This window comes from Monopterus albus, unplaced genomic scaffold, assembly GCF_001952655.1.
Source record: "Monopterus albus unplaced genomic scaffold, M_albus_1.0 scaffold39.1, whole genome shotgun sequence".
In the NCBI taxonomy this organism is placed as follows: Eukaryota; Metazoa; Chordata; class Actinopteri; order Synbranchiformes; family Synbranchidae; genus Monopterus; species Monopterus albus.
The window spans coordinates 2,102,947-2,120,641 of NW_018127919.1; the positions used below are offsets into that span (position 1 = coordinate 2,102,947).

General features: G+C 41.1%; 2 protein-coding genes across 4 annotated transcripts; one reads left to right on the top strand and one right to left on the bottom strand.

The window, feature by feature from the left end:
* Window positions 1–205: 205 nt before the first annotated feature.
* Window positions 206–11,282, bottom strand: slc6a7 (solute carrier family 6 member 7). Of its 3 annotated transcripts, none has more exons than XM_020598690.1 (14): window positions 10,963–11,282; window positions 9,398–9,635; window positions 8,842–8,973; window positions 7,873–8,062; window positions 5,362–5,500; window positions 5,111–5,245; window positions 4,915–5,018; window positions 4,704–4,828; window positions 4,414–4,526; window positions 4,185–4,322; window positions 3,982–4,081; window positions 3,132–3,250; window positions 1,968–2,141; window positions 206–1,856 (listed from the first exon to the last, which is right to left on the bottom strand). In XM_020598690.1, the coding sequence occupies exons 1-14, from the start codon at window positions 11,026–11,028 to the stop codon at window positions 1,686–1,688; spliced, it is 1,944 nt and encodes a 647-aa protein (XP_020454346.1). In that variant the 5' UTR covers window positions 11,029–11,282; the 3' UTR covers window positions 206–1,685. The 3 variants fall into 3 exon arrangements, with proteins under 3 accessions (XP_020454346.1, XP_020454344.1, XP_020454347.1); XM_020598688.1 differs by lacking the exon at window positions 10,963–11,282 and adding an exon at window positions 10,741–10,897; XM_020598691.1 differs by lacking the exons at window positions 1,968–2,141; window positions 10,963–11,282 and adding an exon at window positions 10,741–10,898.
* A 1,557-nt stretch (window positions 11,283–12,839) lies between these two features.
* Window positions 12,840–15,845, top strand: LOC109959461 (SLAIN motif-containing protein-like). The gene is made up of 7 exons (XM_020598866.1): window positions 12,840–13,648; window positions 13,879–14,015; window positions 14,139–14,252; window positions 14,412–14,510; window positions 14,684–14,887; window positions 15,304–15,420; window positions 15,580–15,845. Exons 1-7 carry the CDS (start codon window positions 13,470–13,472, stop codon window positions 15,843–15,845), a joined length of 1,116 nt encoding a protein of 371 aa, XP_020454522.1. The 5' UTR covers window positions 12,840–13,469.
* The last annotated feature ends 1,850 nt before the right edge of the window (window positions 15,846–17,695 follow it).

Below are 17,695 nucleotides of genomic sequence, written 5' to 3' on the forward strand. Positions count from 1 at the left end.
TGGCTCACCACATCACTATTGGGAAAATTCATGTATTCATGAATCATGACTATGTATTAATGTCAAGTTTTAAATACATTTCTATTATACACCTTTAAAAGAAAAATGTCCAGTCACTCACAACTAAACAAATGTGTAATTATATAATTATTTATATTTATAATTATATAAATATAATTATACAAGAGAATGGCAACAAGGTGTACAAAGGCAAGAAGTTTCATGACATAATATACAATCCTAAGACAAAGGATAATAAAATGCTTATGAGATTTAAAAGCAGTGATCCTACTTGAAGGAGAAAACAGCGATTCTTCTTATAAATATGCACAATTAACAGTTGTTACTGAAAGTCTTTTAAAATGCAGATATTTTAGGTCCAGCAGATTGTTTTATCTGTCATATCTGCAATAATACATAACAGGAGCACAAAACCCTTTTTATCACATACTCCAGATTAAATCTTTAGGCACAGAAGACAACATCAACAGAAAAAAAGAGTGCAATCATTGTGGTCAACAAACATTATTCATCTAGGACATGGATCTATTTCAGTCAGCCACTTCAAGAGACAAACCACTCATCAGTCAGCGATGGGTGTGTCCATGTGAGGTGTACCATCTGGGTGATGTTGTAATTGTTCTTTCCTTTACATCCCAAGTTTAATTCCATTTGTGCCATCCACCACAGGGTACAACAATGCACTGATCTAATTGTTCAATATTTATAAACTAAATAATATGACCAATTTGCTAATGCACATTTTGACAACTGATTTTGATGTCTTCGCTAAGCAGGACTTCAAATCAGAGTAACAGTCGCACCCTCAGAAAACTGTGACAAATGTTAACAGGACCGGTGCTACATCAATAATCATGTTATCAAGGGGACAAAACATATACTCATCGAGTGCCTCTGCAGATAAGGCATGATGATTATACGATGACTTAAGGGGGGCTTTCTGCTAATAAATAGCAGAGTGGAAATATGACACAGAAGTTTACTTACTTACATTTAACAAAGGATACTTTTTGAAGTCCTGCTTATAAGCCTGTCTACACTACCACTGTAGATTGTAGTTCTAAGTGAGACAATATCATTGCATGAACATATTGCTTCATTTTCTGTAGAAATCTGCAGGAACTGCCCATTTGAAGTGCAGACATCTTAGAGTCAACTATCATATGGACAAATACTGTAGACTACTTTGAAAAGTAATTCATTTGGCATTTTTACATAATTTTTTTCTAGCAATCATTTTTAGCAGAGATTAATGTTAATAGTGAAATGGATTAAAAGTGTTCCTGACTCTGTGTGGCTGTTGCCAGTACCATTAATCTCGCATGCTGAAGATCTGTTGTCAGCTTTCTATGTCTAGCAGTGGTACTGAGGGTCACCAGTCACTACACTACACTAATACAATCTGAAATATACTCATCCAATTATCCTAGGATGCTGCATCTAAGGCAAGGATGATCCAAACTTTACAACTGTAACGTGATATTCCACACAGTGTCAAAAAAACAATAAAAAAAAACAATTCAAACATACATAACAGCATAAATTAAGCAATTAATCCACTCTACCCTGCAGGGCATGCAGTCTGTGCAGACACCAGAGCCTAGCTGGGCTGACTTATAGATAGTTTGCTTATAGCTGTACGTTCATCACTGATCTCCGTACTGTCACGCCTCACTTCCCGCCTCCCAAGTTATTGCAGTAAAGTCCATGTCTGTCAGCGTGACAGTGAACGGAGCCTCCACTCTCTCGGGCTCCACATGCTCTCCTACTCTCCCAGTGCTGTTCAAGTTGTTTACCCTCCAGGTATTCAGAGGTCGAATTGATTTCTGGAAACGCTACAATAAAGAAGCACGAGTCATAAACCTTCCTGTATGGGGCAATTTTATTTTTCAATGTGACTGTGGCAGAGGTGTAAATGGACAGAATGACACAGTGGTGATACTAACGTCTTTCAGTGTTCCAGTTTCCTTGGCGATGGCCACAATGGCCCAGATGAGGATCTGTAGACAGCAGACTGCGCCCATACACACACCCAGTGCTTTACCCCACCGTGGATACAAATAAGACCCATAGTGAAGTGACGTGTTGTACATTTCAATGAAGATGTAGGTCAGGATGAACTACAGCCACAAAAGGAAAGGCACAGAGTGAGCAGAGAAATGTTCCGTCCTAACAAAAAGTACCAGTGGCAGCTGAAGAAGAGGAACTGACAAGGCCAGCAGAGTAATGTCACAGGGGCAACTTGGATCGAATGTCTGTTTCTCCTCTTTAAATATTCACTACTTTTGTCATGAAGATTTCAGCACAGTTGGCTACTGTCCATTTAAAATTATGTTATTTTGGTTTCCTTGGTGCAACTTTTGTAATAGCTGGTAATTCATTTATCATACTCTGTTGTACCTCAGTTTATCATCAACTTTTATTTAAGGGGGTATTTCTTGTGGCAGCACCGTGTCCCATCCCTCATAGAATTACTCTTTGAGTGACATCAGAACAATACATTACAATAAAGGTGGAAACAAATGGATATATCAGTCAGCCTCATTGTAAAAGATACAGTAATTCTACCTGAGGCTACATTCAAAGAAGAGCAGCTGAAATAATGGAGGGAGTGACATAACTACATTGTTATAGGTGTGCTATAGACTAGGTATTTTTGGTCTAAGGCTTTGTATCCAATTCTTAAATCATGTGACGTGAGGAGGTTGCAATGTGAAGAAATGTGATAATTGCTCAGAAGTAAAAGGTGGAGATGAGTCATTAACTAGTGACACCTAAAGAAATTTCTGCCACGAAAACAGATGAGCCAAACTGTCAGACCATATTAAAATCAGTATAGCTGATAAATATGCTGTTCTCTCTCACTGTGCCAGCAAAGTAAAGATTCATTGTATGTGAGGTGCTATAAGAGAAAACCAACTAAAATAATTACTTTTTAAATGGCTCTAATGAACAACAAGTACCCCTCCTCAATTTCACCGCAGTTGCATTGGTGTACTGTATGTTTAATAAATATCATGCAAAGTATTTGCCATACTAATTATGGACAGCCAATGCTGAGGTCACCTATGTCTACAGTAACACATCTCAAAACTGAGGTGTTGACTCACCAGCAGAAGAAACGGAGTGAAGAAAATCCAGCAGGCTTTAAAGTAAAGCAGCACTTTGCTGCACCAGGGAGGGCAGTCACGGATCATGTCAATGATGTCTTGACAAAACTGGTTGACTCCTAACAGAAAAATTTAAGACATGCATATTAAGAACCCTGGAAAAACCTAGATGAAAGAAGAAAGAAATGTAGGAATTTAAGTCAGTTTGTTAAATAATTCATTTGTGGAAATTTGCTATGGGAGGGTGTTGATGAGTGAGAGCCTGCTTAGCCGGAGAGGCACGCTCCTTCCTTGTATGCTTGTGAAACGTTTATCTGACACCAAATACATAAAAGAATTACACACGCACACACATTAACATAAGAAATCAGCTCATGAGCCATGATAAATAAAAGCATGCCCTGTATATGTCCCAATCAATCATGTTACAGGCTTTAATGCTGGCAGATAAAGTAAGTCAGAATGCTGCAGTCTGTGAGCTGCTGTCACGAGGTTGTCATATTATGGAATGGAAATGGGACAATCCACTGTATGAGGCTTCTCTGAACCATTAACAGCCAAAACTCAAAGTATATCCACATATCTCAATCAAAATAAAACTGTATTAACTCCATGCCACAGGCTAATATACCCCATCTGGTTTAGCAATCTGTGTGCACAGATTATCACCTAAATATTTTTTTGCTAACACATGACCCCTAGGGGGCTCCATAACTCTTAACACAAAAAGTGTTTTTCTGCTTTTATAACCAGCTAAACACGTCACATGTCCAGGATGACTGAAGCTATGGAGGAAGTGTGTGGTGTCAGAGAAGTTGGATGTGAGGGTTAGGGCTGTGAGATGGACTACCATAGAAGAAGGAGATGCCAATGCACATGAAGAGGGTGATGATGATGAGGCCGAAACTAGTGCTGTAAGAGTCAATGAGCGTGAACCAGTAAATCCCTCCCTATGGAGACAAAGAAAGCATGAGCAATGTGAGTCTGACCAGAGAGAAGATGCATTTGGAGCCACATTCCTCACTTGTTATAGTTTGGTAAGAACACACTCACGTTGGTCACTAACAGGAGACCCATCAGGTAGAAGCAAAAACACAGAGCGCCCAGGAACAAACCCTTGTGCAGCGTGTTCCTTCTGAGCTGTGGGAACTCATCCAGCACAGCGGTGGTGATACCTTCCATGTTGCCAAACTGAGGGGAGAGAGCAGAAGGTACCACACACATGGGGGTGGATTGTATTTTTGCAAATTTCAATCATACATAGTAAAGTGTGCAGCCTTACCAGTGTATCGATACCCAGCATAAAGAGCATGAGAAAGAACATAATGGCCCAGAACACTGAGCCTGGCAGCAGAGCAAGGGCCTCTGGGTAAGCAACGAAGGCCAAACCAGGACCTAAAGGCAAAAGAAAAAGTTTGTGGAAGAAGCATATGAGTGATAAATAGACACAATTTGAAAATTATAAAGAAAATAACTTAAAAATGCACAATTTATTTCATATGCCAGTCATTTCTAACATCTGGACTAAAGAAGACCCACAGGATTACTGTGCAAAACAAGCAAAGTAACTACCTGTATCTGCCACCTCTCCGACAGGCACTCCCTTCCTCCATGCCATGTGACCAAGGATGGAGAATATAGCAAATCCTGCAAAGAAGCTGGTGCTGCAGTTTCCAGTGGTGATAATCAGAGTGTCCCTGAAATCAAATGACCCACAATCAAGAGACTGAAGCCCTCATTACTGCAACAACGGAGCAAACGTTAGAGCAGACTGCAAACTCACCTGATGACGTTGTTGTCAAACTTATTGTATGAGGCCATAGAAAGCAGCCCTCCAACCCCAATACCTAATGAGTAGAAGATCTGTGAAGCTGCATCGTTCCACACCTGCAATGTTTCAGACAGAATTATAATTCAAACAATCAAAATATATATAGTTATTTTTACAACAGCAACACTTCTCATACCAGTCAGTCTACCTGCGCATTAGACAGTCGGCCCCAGTCTGGTGTGAGGTAGAAAGCAATGCCCTGAAGAGAGCCCTCCAGTGTAGCACCTCTGATGACCAAAACAATGAGCACAAAGTATGGGAAGGTTGCTGTTACATAAACCACCTGAAAACACAAACACAGACACAGATTAGGCTGAGAAGATATGGCAGCAAAGAGCAGGACTGCGTGTATATCTGTGTTTTGTAGGAGCTGAAAATGAAAACTTTGTGTTGATTCACCTTGCCAGAACTGCGGATGCCCTTGAACATACAGAGGAAGATGAGGACCCAGGCAGCCAGGAGGCACAGAGCCAGGGGCCATCGGACAGGGCCGGGGTCACTAAGGCCCTTGCTGTATACTACACCCAGCACACGCTCACTACAAGATACAAGTCAAACGCAAATGTATTACATTACCAGTCAAAGGTTTGGACATACAGTAGCATATTCAATGGTTTTTCATTGTTTATATTATTTTCTACATTGCAGATGAATTCAAGATGTCAAGTAGCCACTGTTTGCCTTGACAGCTTTACACACTATCCTAATCCGTTTCATGATGTAGTCACCTGCAACTCAAATGTTAACTGGTGGAATGTCTTGCCATCTTAGTGCGTTTGAAACCATCGGTTCTGTTGAGCCAGTGTAGCACTGCCATACAGCAAACAGACCTATTCATTCATTCATATTATGGCAAGAACAACCCAGCTAAGTAAAGAGAAATGCCATGAAGATGTGAAGGTAAGTCTATCCAAAACATTTTAAGGATGAAAGTTTCTTCAAGTGCAGTCACATAAACCATCAAATGCTGACACTGGCTCTCATGTGGACCACCCCAAGAAAGGAAGACCAGCAGTTACCTCTGCAGAGAATGGGTTTATTAGGTACCAGCTACAGAAATCACCAGTTAACAGCACCTCGTATTAGAGCCTATATCAGTGCTTCCCAGCGTTCAAGCAGCAAGCACGTCATCATCAACATTTGGAGCAAACCGTGTGAATCAGGCCATCATGGTCAAACTGCTGCAAAGAAACCACTATGGTAAATGGTAAATGGACTGTATTTATACAGCGCTTTTATGCACTGGCCAAAGCGCTTTACAGGGAGATTATACACCATTCACACACACATTCACACACCGATGACGACAAGGCTGCCACACAACGGTGCTAGTCAAGCCGCCGGGAGCAATTTGGGGTTCAGTGTCTTGCTCAGGGAGACTTAGGCATGTGGGGAGACCGGGAGTCGAACCACCAACTTGCTGGTCAGAAGACGACTTGCCCTACCTCGTGAGCCACAGCTGCTACTGAGGCAACCAATAAGAAGAAGAGAACTGTTTGGACCAAGAAACACAAGGATTGGACATTAGACCAGTGGAAATCTGTGCTTTGCTCTCACAAGTCCAAATCTGAGATTTTTTGGTTCCAGTTATTATGTCTTTGTTAGACCCTCAAAAGGCGAACAAATGGTATCTGTATGTGTGGATCTCCCCTGCAGAGCATGGACCAGGAGGTGTGGGCATGCTTTGCTGGTGACACTGTTAAACAGATGACCCAGCCTCCACAATCACCAGATCTAAACCCAGCTGAGATGGTTTGGACCGAGTCTGACTGCAAGAGTAAAGGAAAAGCAGCCAACAAGCACTCAACATTTGTGAGAACTCCTTCAAAACTGCTGGAAAAAAATCATTTTAGGTGATGACCTCATGAAGCTGGTTGAGAGAAAGCCAACAGTATGCAAAACTGTTATCAAGACAAATAGTGAAAAATCTAACATTTAAAACTTATTTTGATTTGTTTATACTTGTTTGTAAACTACATAATTCCATATGTGTAATTTCATATTTAAGATGTAGTATAAATCTACAACATAAAAAATGATAGGAAAAAAATAACAACAACAAACATTGAATGTGAATGAGATAGTGTGTCCAAACTTTGGGTTGGTGCTCTACACACACACACACACACACACACACACACACACACACACACACACACAAAACATGCCCTGGTTGTAGGGCTGGATTGTGAAGTGACTGTCAAAGCATTTGTCCACTGGGGGAAAAAACATTATTCAACATGTTGAGTATGCAAATATTTATCTGCAGTGTTTTACATCTCCACAAATCTGCTAAGATTTATAAAATGGGCAACATGATTGCTATATGAGACTTGCGTTAATACAGTATTTAGAAATACTTTTATGAAGTACTATCTACAGTACTATGTATTTGCATAATGTGCATCTTGCCTCAGTGTGAGCCCTTTGGTTTTTTTGGATGTATATACTGTAAATAAAGCCTCACTTTGCTCGAAGCAGGCAGTAAGCTGTCATCAAGGCATTGGGGATGACAGTAACACTTTCATTATATTAAAACCACTGTAAAAACCTACTTCTTTATGCAAAATCAAGTGTCCTGAAGATCAATACTTAGCATATAAAGTATTATAGACATAATGCAATAGAACTGTAGTTATAAGACACTGTAATGATTTATAGTGGCAGACTGATCTATGTACAGTCGCTTACATAGTTGAACAAGGTTTGTGTGCAGCACAGTGCCAGTGCAATTTACAAATCTTTCAGAAATGTATGGCTAAAGATTTGTCCTGAAAATAATACTTCTGGACAAATAAAATACATACATTTGCATGAAGATGTACAGTACACATCTAAAGTAATACAACACTTAAGCCATTAGTAATTTCTTCACAGATAAGAATGGTGCATGTGTGAATAAGCACTTACTTCCAGAAGACTTCTGAGCTGCTTATGCCAGTGGTGCTGTTACCACAAAGATCTGCATTGGCTATAGCTTCACACGACCAGGGTAGAGGGCTCTGGAAGGAGCTGCCTAGGTAATAGAAGGTCCATGCTATAATGACGTTATAGTAGAGACACACCAGTGTAGACACACAGAGCATCCCAATGCCAATACCTACAAGAAGACACAAAAGAATATGCATCTAAAAAAAAAACAGGAAATGCACAATTGTGTAAGGCATACATGTGAGGTATCATTTACATTTATTTAAAATAGATGTTGCTACAAACCCCATGTTCTATAAAGTGATAGCTGTACTTAAAGAAATAAATACACTGGATTGAATGATTGCTCCCATTTATTACAGCATTCCAGATAGTCAATCCTTGAATTGTCGACCTGTAATTATTCATTTACTTCCTCACTTGAAGGAGTTCCGTCTCAAATCTGTGTTGATTCACCTTGCCAAGTTCGCATTTCCATTTTAAAATGCAAATTACCCTTATGATAAAACCCGCCTTTCTGGCTCAGTTTCTGGTCCTTAGACACTTTCTGCAAGTTTCTTCTTCTGATCCTTACATTTAACAACTTGTTGCAGAGCTCTGAGGATTTGTTTACATTTTGCCACATGACCTATAGAATTGGCATAGCAAGCTGATGTGAGTCACCTTCCTGGACTGACAGGTGAGGCAGGCATTTTGATGTCAACTTGAGGTTCTGCACATACAAATCATTATATACAGTTCAGAGTGAATGCTCGGGACTCCTGAAGGATTAATACAAAACTGTGATCAGATATTGTTATACTGACATCATCTAGATAGGTTCTAAGTTTAACTATTAAATCACCACACTGACATAATTATCTCTAAAAGTTTCCAAGGTACACACTGAATTACAGTGTGGCAAGTATGTGATTACTCGACTAAAAGCTGGACCAAGGGGGTCATTACCTTTGAGCAGAGGGCAGCATTTCCACACCATGATGGGGCCAGCTGCTCCATACTGGCCTAAACTTAGCTCCATGAGAAAGAGCGGAACACCCGTAACAAAGAGCATAATGAAGTAGGGGATGAGAAACACACCTGTGAAGATTAGAAGTTGTTCAGTATGAGGAAGGCTGGTGCCTGGGGGCACGACAAACATTTGGTAAGTGCAGTCACAGGCCGATGGCCTGTAGAGGCAGGTTAACTTATAGAGCCTCTGTGTGACAGCTTCACAGACCGTTAGGCAAGCTCTAGCATGATTTTATAGGAAGATACGTCAGGCTGGGTTACGCAGGCAGATTACTTGTCTGGTGTGTAATCATAGGGTTAGGAAATGCTCTTTGTACTAGCTCCCAGTACTGATGGCTGCAAAATAAGCCATCATAATCAGGACAGTACACATCCAAGGGCAGAGCAATGAATGCCTCTTGCCTGAATGTGTGTAACAAATCATTACAGACATAAGGACCCAGGCATTTAATATTTAAAGTATTTTAGACTTCTTCATTGGTGAAGTGCTCACCTCCTCCATTGCGGTAACAAAGGTATGGGAACCGCCACACGTTCCCCAGTCCCACACAGTATCCTAAACAGGAGAGCAGGAACTCGTACTTCCCACCCCACTGTTCCCTCGGGACAACTTGGGGTAGTGTGGGTGCAGGACCCGTGGTTTGGGATTCAAAGTGTGGCTGCGGTGCAGGCGAAGTTGTTGGGTTGTCGCCATTCTGAGTGACAGCATGCCCGTTCAAATGGACCGAATTCTACAAAAAAAAAAATAAAAGCACAGTAAGACAGTGAAATCAGACACACAGAAATAAAAATATATGATATATATTTATGCTTTGTGTGTTATACCTTATGTTTCATTTCAACTACAAAACAAGCTTTATGTAATGTTTCACTGTCTGGTTGACTGAGGTGTTAAAACAATCAACTGGACTATTTCTTCCTCTTTTTCTCTGCAAGTCATCCATCCCCAAACAAGAGGGGAACTATTTTCTCATGGCAGGTTGCAAGGAGGAAGTCATATTCAGATAATAGCAAAGCTTCTGCTTTGCAAGTTGTTACTGTCACTGTTATGTTTAAACATTAATAATTGATCAGCTGTTCCTATGATACAAATACAATAACCATGTCTTCATGAAAATTACACTGAAGGTTAAGTGTCCGAGTGTTGAACATCTTTGAGATTTGTTGTGTCAGCAAGTTTTACACCTGGAAAATATATATTAGCATGTAACCATGTGAAGAAAGGTGTATTGCTATAGAAATCAGGAAGTTGAGTACTGCACAGTGAACCTGTGGTTGGCAGGATATCAAAAGAACATACTAAACCAATTTTAGTGCCTAGAATAAACCAAGAGGGTTGAATTCAATTAACAGCTTTAAAGGCTGTGTTGACAAGATTTAATTATCACCTGGAAAAAGAACATTTGTAAATACATAGCTTAATACAAGAAGCAGCTATAGTATATTCCCTGTACTTTACCAACCACAAACGCCTTGTCCAGTGTGTTGGCAGCAACACAGAGTACACAAACCAGAGGTTACAAAACACAGTATTATCTGATCTCTAAAAAGCTGACAAAACATTTCACTTAGCCTACTGAAGACGTTCTAACATTGCTGGAAATACAGGCTTACATGAGAAAACAAGAGTGTGGAATCCTGTGCAATATTCAGGAAAACACTGGCCCATTATTTTGTCAGTCTGATCAGCAAAGGATATTTAAGCTGCACAAAGCTACGCCTCCTGCCTTCATAATGTGGAATGACTCGATATAATACCATTAGACCAGCAGAATTTAACTTAACTATCTGTGTTTGCGATATGTAACAACCTGAGAAAAGTCTGGGCGAGCACACCTGTGGATGTGGCCCCGGCTTCACCACTTCCGCCTGCAGTGCGTCTGAAACGAGCCTGAGAGGGGCGCGATGTGGACGGACAGGTTTGGCTGCTTCACCGAAATACATTTTCCCATGAACAGTCGTCTACAGCTCTGTTCCACATTGTTTCATGAGCCCAATGTGTCTTTTCAGCCCGACACAGAGGGGTGTTTGTTGTGAATACCAACCCTCCGCCCTTACCTGTCCTGTGGTTGCACTGGATACAGCGGGGCTCACAGCTGCTGCTCTGCCGCTTTCGACCTGCATTTCCTCCCGGCAGAGGTGGCGCTTCACTATTCAAATTATCGCTCGGAAGTCTACATTTTAGTCGACAAAGTCCTCTAGAAGGTAGCACCACGTAATAACTTAGTAGCAGCTGAAGAGGTACCGTTGGTCCGCGTTACTCCGCGTATGACAGGCGGAGGTAGACATCAGCGATGGCGATAAGGAAGCAGGCTGGGAGGCGGTGAGGTGAAGGGCGGGAGGCAGGGCGCAGGTGCAGTAGAGACGCCTCCTTCTCCTCCGAGGTCGCCGCTTGTTGTGAATGGATGGCACGGTTGATACTGCAAGTTAAGCCGGGGGAGCTTGATCACATTTAAATTCACCCGAACAGAACAGGTTTTAAAGGAATGTAACCACACTATTCATTTGAATGTGAAACAGGGTATGAAGTGTGTTGTTTCACGTGTAGTATGGGGCTAGCCCAACCAAGTGATAAATGTATAGGCCTATTGTGGTTCAGGGTCTTTCATTCTTCATCTGACTGCATGCAGTATTGGAGGTGGAAGTTAACCTGGACGTGTAATGTTAATTTTACCTGTGATTCTTTGAATAAACCAGCACAGTTTTTTTTATATATCCGAGTGGTCTGCTTCGTCTCTGTGAGTTCCTGGTTAAAAGAGCCGGGAATAGCTTTCAATAGCTTTCAAACCCTTGATGTCACTGCAGCATTAACTTCTATACAGGATCGTGTGCATCACTGGAGTTACTCTTGAAAAACAACAGTAGCCCACAGCTCATAAATTAAGTGGACTGCATTATTAAGTAGATCCTGTAGGGTGTAAAGGAAACAGGTGTAAAAGATCAGACTTAGCATGAGGGTATATGATATATGCCCAAAATTAAATGCTCAAAATGTTTTTAGCTGCTCACAGTGAAAGCCATACAGTGCACCTTCTTATTTTTGTCTTTTGTTAGATTTTGTGAAATTATTGGTCTAATTACAAAGACCTTAACGGCATCGTATTCCTTCTTAATTGTCAGTTAGTAGGTCAGGTAATTTAGTGTCCACAGTTTTATCATAACACTTAATACTTTTAACACTTATTTTTGGAACCAACAATTACAGTTAAAACATCAAAGTAGCAACTGATGTCTGTGGTCTGTGGGGCAATTGTTGGTAACATGTGGCTGTGAGGGAACTCGGTGTGTGAGAGAGAAGATGTATTTAACCAGGAAGGAAAACAATCAGTCGGAAAAGGGTGGCTTGTTCCCTTCAGGTTGGTGGAGAGTTCCTGCCTCAAGTGGAGGAGTTCAAGTATCTTGGGGTCTTGTTCACGAGTGAGGGAAGGATGGAACGAGAGATTGACAGGCAGATCGGTGCAGCTTCTGCAGTAATGCGGTCGATGTACTGGTCCGTCGTGGTGAAGACACATCGAGAGGAGCCAGCTGAGGTGGCTCGGGCATCTGTTTCGGATGCCTCCTGGGCACCTTCCTATGGAGGTGTTCCAGGAATGTCCCACACTCGAGGCGGCCCCGGGGAAGACCTAGGACACGCCGGAGGGACTATGTCTCTCGGCTGGCCTGGGAACACCTCGGCATTTCCCCGGAGGAGCTGGAGGAAGTGTCTGGAGAGAGGGAGGTCTGGGCATCTTTGCTTCCCCCGGAGGAGCTGGAGGAAGTGTCTGGAGAGAGGGAAGTCTGGGCATCTTTGCTTCCCCCGGAGGAGCTGGAGGAAGTGTCTGGAGAGAGGGAGGTCTGGGCATCTTTGTTTAGACTGCTGCCCCCGCGACCCGGTCCCGGATAAGCGGAGGAAAATGGATGGATGGAAAACAATCAACCACAAACATTAAGCAACATTTTAAATAGTATAAACACTTTAGATAAAGAAGTTCCTCTGATGCACTGAATGTAAAAAGTTCAAATATCCTTGATGGCAAACGGCAAAATGACATACTACTGTATATAACTAAACCAAAAAGGCAGACGATTATTTTTAACAGTTAAAACATTCACTGTAGCCTATAGGTATTGTCCATACTTGATGGTGTGATGCTGAGTGACTCTTTCTTAGTGGCAGCTCTCAAACACTTTAATCCACATAAGCTCACGATGCTTCTGCAAATCCACCCAATCTGTTGAGTGTCTATACTTAACAACCCTCCTCAACTAATCTGGGTCAGTATGGTACAGTCAAGCTACACTGTTGTTTTTGTGCATAGGAAAATGACCATAACTGGAACTAAAAAGAATCATATTGTTTTAAAATGAGGATGAAAGTGGACAAGAGCCTGAATAAGTGAGAAGGTTTGACAAGTTCACTGAGGTGGTGGAACCCCAAGACCAAATGAAGAGTGAGTGGAGCTGGCATATTACACTCAGCCACCAGTGGAGTTTGATACAAGTGCAAACGGTTGCGGTCAGTACGGCTGGAGGGCAATTCAGATCCATACTGCAGCATCTGGCCTGATGCTGAGCCAACAAGAACAATGATTCATCTGAAGGCTGGTTGTAATTCAGCCTTGACTTGCAGTGGCATTGATACGGTGCTGTACAACTTTAACTGTCAAAAGGACCTCTGGGAGAATGAGTCTGAAGAGGAAGAGTCTGCTTTGGACCTGGTAGAGCTCCTTGATGTAGAGGATGATGTCCAGGATGAAGAGAGCTGGTAGGTGTTTTTTTTTTTTTTGGCCTCATTCTGGTCTGACTTTAGTAAGGGATAATGTTAAATATAAAATTAACCTTTGATCTATTGTCTAAGTCCATATACATTTAAAAATATGTTAATAAGATGCTAGTGACTAGTGATGTGGACAATAATCAGGAGAGCAAACTCACTCTACCAGGAATCTGAAAACTCTTTTTCACCTAGAGGGTGTACTCTCTTATCCTACACAGGTTATATGAGTCTCCAAAGAAACAGGTGTTTGTGGACAACAACAAGTCTACTCTCAAATGGTGTCGACATGTTCTGGACAGCCCCACTCCTGAGATGGAGGCGGCATGCCGTGCACTGATAAATAGACTAGGTCAAAGTAAGGAAGCAGCACACAGACTGGCTCGCTGTTCAGCAAATATTTTAAAGTTAAAAAAAAAAAGATTCTTGAGAGTGACCAGTTTGGCCACATTTAGCTTATGAACCCTCTCTGCATTGTCAGGATCAAGCAGTCACTTCTACAGACATCCTGCAATCTTTCATCACACTGACACTGTGGGCTCTTCTATGGACAAGACATCTGTCAAAACAATGGAAAATTCCTCTGACAGTTTAGGTAACATAACACTGACAAACTCTGGATCCTCTCACCTTCTATGTTATACAAAATACAGTGCGTTACAAAATCAGGAATTAGCATACTTAGTTTTACATTCATATATTCTTTTATGTTATATATTTTTGTCACATTTCTTGCATTTATAAATCTGCACAGATAACAGTGAGAAGAGATTCTCCCATGACCACATAACTACAAGCTACAGACTCCAGGACATCACAGATGTCCACATTATGGCTCATACACAAGAAGCCAGTGAGTATAGAAGATGATCTAGCATGCGCTGAATACTCTGCAAATGTTGGATAGAGAAAACTCTGGTCTTTATTTAGGTTTACAACAAGACTATGTTTCTCCTCTTGCCGCTGCTTTACCTAGAAGAAGCTGTGAGTCCTCAGCAATGCTTCTGTTTTATTTTAACACCACAGTTGAAAACACTGATGACCTCACTCCAGGAAATAAAACCGAGGCTTCATCTTCCTGTTGGTGGCAGCTTGGCCTGTCATCACTGATCTCTTCCCCATGCCCATCACCAATACCAATACCTAAGCAGGACTGCCAAAGTCCTAAGCCGGCCAGACTCCACCAGCAACTCACCCAGTTCAAGCTGCTTAAATTCGCGCAGAACCAAGGTACATAGAGCATGCTTGATGACTGCAGAACCTCAGTAGGACTAAGTGTGTGGCTTAGTGTGTAGATTTTAATGCTCCCTAGATATAACAGTTTTTTAGTAGCATGATCTAGTCACTTTTTAAACAAGTACTTGAGATCTTGTGTTTTATAAGGTACACAGTGAGGCAGAGGTAATAATGATACTGAATCACTTCCAAATACAGGATATTAATAATGAAATTGTCATTAAAATGTTTTTACAAACTGCAGTGTTATTCTACATATAAAACTGACTTGTTTGATAAAGCTAATAATAAATACAGTTTAGTTTGATTTAAAAAATTCAAATTTTCATCCTATTTAAAACATCAAACATCATAAATAAGTGGATGTGAACTAGATAAAACCTTGAGGTGTTTTGGGGCAACATCAACAGGCAGGACCACGTCACCGCTGCCGACCAGCCTCCACTCCCTCCAGGCTGTTAGGAACAGCCAAAGTTTAGAAACCAACGACCGCCTTCCTGCCAATCAACTCCTTTATCCTCCATCAGGTTTGGACCTATCCTCATATTGTTCAGGAAAGAAAAATGCCTACAATCTGTGGAGCAACTTATTCTGCTTTGGTGATGTTAAATGAAAGTTTTCCTTCATTGAAATAGAGACTCAACACAATTACAGCCATTAAAAACAAAACATTAACCATTTCTCAGGTGCATCACCTACCAGAATGGGGTCGAGCTGTTGGTCTCTATCACTTTCTCCTGCAACTATGAACTCCGGTGGCTCGTTGCACTCAGTGAGAGACTCCACAGTCCGGATGGCAGCCATGAAGAGACTACAGAGGTGTCAATCTCTCAGCCCCTGCAGGATTCCTCATGCTGCTAAGGGACACCTGTCTGTTCATGGACGTGTTTTTGCCTCACCTGAGAGGTCGGCTACCTCAGCTTGGGCCAGAAATGCACCAATTGCTCAGTGATGAATCCCTCATACTATAATGAGGTATATTTACAAATAAATAAATGTAATATCTTGTAAAAATGTAGGGTTGTCAAACCCACATGATGATATAAATAGTTTTAGATGATGAAGGAATTCATGGTATTTTGGTTATTGTATGCACTGCGACTGTATGAAGATTCCATTAAATGGGCTGGGTTCTGAGTCATCTCCCTGTGAAACAGTGTGAATGAAACAATATGTAGATGGAATTGGAAGCGACACAGACATCCTGGAGGAGTAGATTTTATATTATCCAGACACTCTGTTGCATTGTTGATATAACAAACTAAACAATGTGCACTGATATAAAAGTTGTTTCGGACTCATAAGAATATAGAAATGTAAGGAGCACTGTTAACTGTGTGAGACTGTGCTGCAGCAATCAGTAGTGCATGTGCTGTACTGTCAGTGATTTTGCAAGCATATTGCATTGCATAAGCAAAACTAATTCTTGAATTCAGAATTGTTCACGTAGGTCACAAAGGAATTCATGTCAATTTCATTGGTGATTTGAATGCAGAAGTGCAGCCAAACTTCACGTAACTTGGGTTGATGGCTGTTTTCTGCAGAGCTGTTGCAACAGGAAGTGTGCAATTTACCATCATGCAAGAGAAACTAAACAAGTGACCTCCATACAATAGGCAGCGCGCTCATTACCAGGAAAGAGAGGTGTGGTGTCAGCTTATTCAGGTCATTCACTACTTCACTTGTCATTTTGTTTACTTTTGTGCTGAGAACATGATGTAGTTCGACCTAACCAAAGCATTTTCAGTTTCCACTGTTTCCCAGATATTTTCTAATAGAGTAGTCCCCAAAGAGCAGTTTGACATTTTGACATCTAATGATCATAGAATTTACCAATTCAGTTGACTATTTAAGGAGGAAGGCTTTTACTGTATGCCTGTGCACAGTGCAGGTAGCAAAATGGTCTCTTATTGTGTCCAGCATGTCACCTGAGGTCCATATTTATGTTAACACTGTTGTGCTTTTCAGGTGTGATACTTTTCTATATTAACAGCAAATCTATCAGAAGTCAGTATTAGTTCAGTTCTATTTGATCTCACCTACTTTTTGTTTCCGGACAGGATCCAATAAACCCAGCACAAATATTTTGGAGGAAATAATTCACTATACAAACATCTATCATTGTGAACTGGTAAAAATAAATAAAATAAAACATCAAAACATATCTGTCATTGTGAATAAAAAAAAAGACATGGAAAAAAGGGCTTGGCTTTCATGTTTGCAAGTTTTCAAAAGCTTGTTACTGAACTTATTACAGAAAATACAGGTGCATCTCAATAAATTAGAATATCATGGAAAAGTCCATTTATTTCAGTAATTCAACTCAAATAGTGAAACTCGTGTATTATATAAATTCAGTACGCACAGACTGAAGTAGTTTAAGCCGTTGGGTCTTTTAATTGTGATGATTTTGGCCCACATTTAACAAAAACCCACCAAATCACTATCTCAATAAATTAGAATTGCATGCCACTCAGCTAGTCAACTCAAAACGCCTGCAAAGGTGTCCTGAGCCTTCAAAATGGTCACTCAGTTTGGTTCACTAGGCTACACAATCATGGGGAAGACTGCTGATCTGACAGTTGTCCAGAAGACAATCATCGACACCCTTCACAAGGAGGGTAAGCCACAAACATTCATTGCCAAAGAAGCTGGCTGTTCACAGAGTGCTGTATCCAAGCATGTTAACAGAAAGTTGAGTGATAGGAAAAAGATGCACAACCAACCGAGAGAACCGCAGCCTTGAGAGGCTTGTCAAGCAAAATCGATTCAAGAATTTGGGTGAACTTCACAAGGAATGGA

Coding starts and splice junctions, on each gene's coding strand:
- slc6a7 (XM_020598688.1), bottom strand. CDS start 10,848: ATGTATTTCGGTGAAGCAGCCAAACCTGTCCGTCCACATCGCGCCCCT. Junction 5,019..5,110: donor GCCGACTGTCTAATGCGCAG/GTAGACTGACTG, acceptor GAAACATTGCAG/GTGTGGAACGATGCAGCTTC. Junction 4,527..4,703: donor CGGAGAGGTGGCAGATACAG/GTAGTTACTTTG, acceptor TTTTGCCTTTAG/GTCCTGGTTTGGCCTTCGTT.
- LOC109959461 (XM_020598866.1), top strand. CDS start 13,470: ATGATTCATCTGAAGGCTGGTTGTAATTCAGCCTTGACTTGCAGTGGC. Junction 14,253..14,411: donor AAATTCCTCTGACAGTTTAG/GTAACATAACAC, acceptor AAATCTGCACAG/ATAACAGTGAGAAGAGATTC. Junction 14,511..14,683: donor GGCTCATACACAAGAAGCCA/GTGAGTATAGAA, acceptor TTAACACCACAG/TTGAAAACACTGATGACCTC.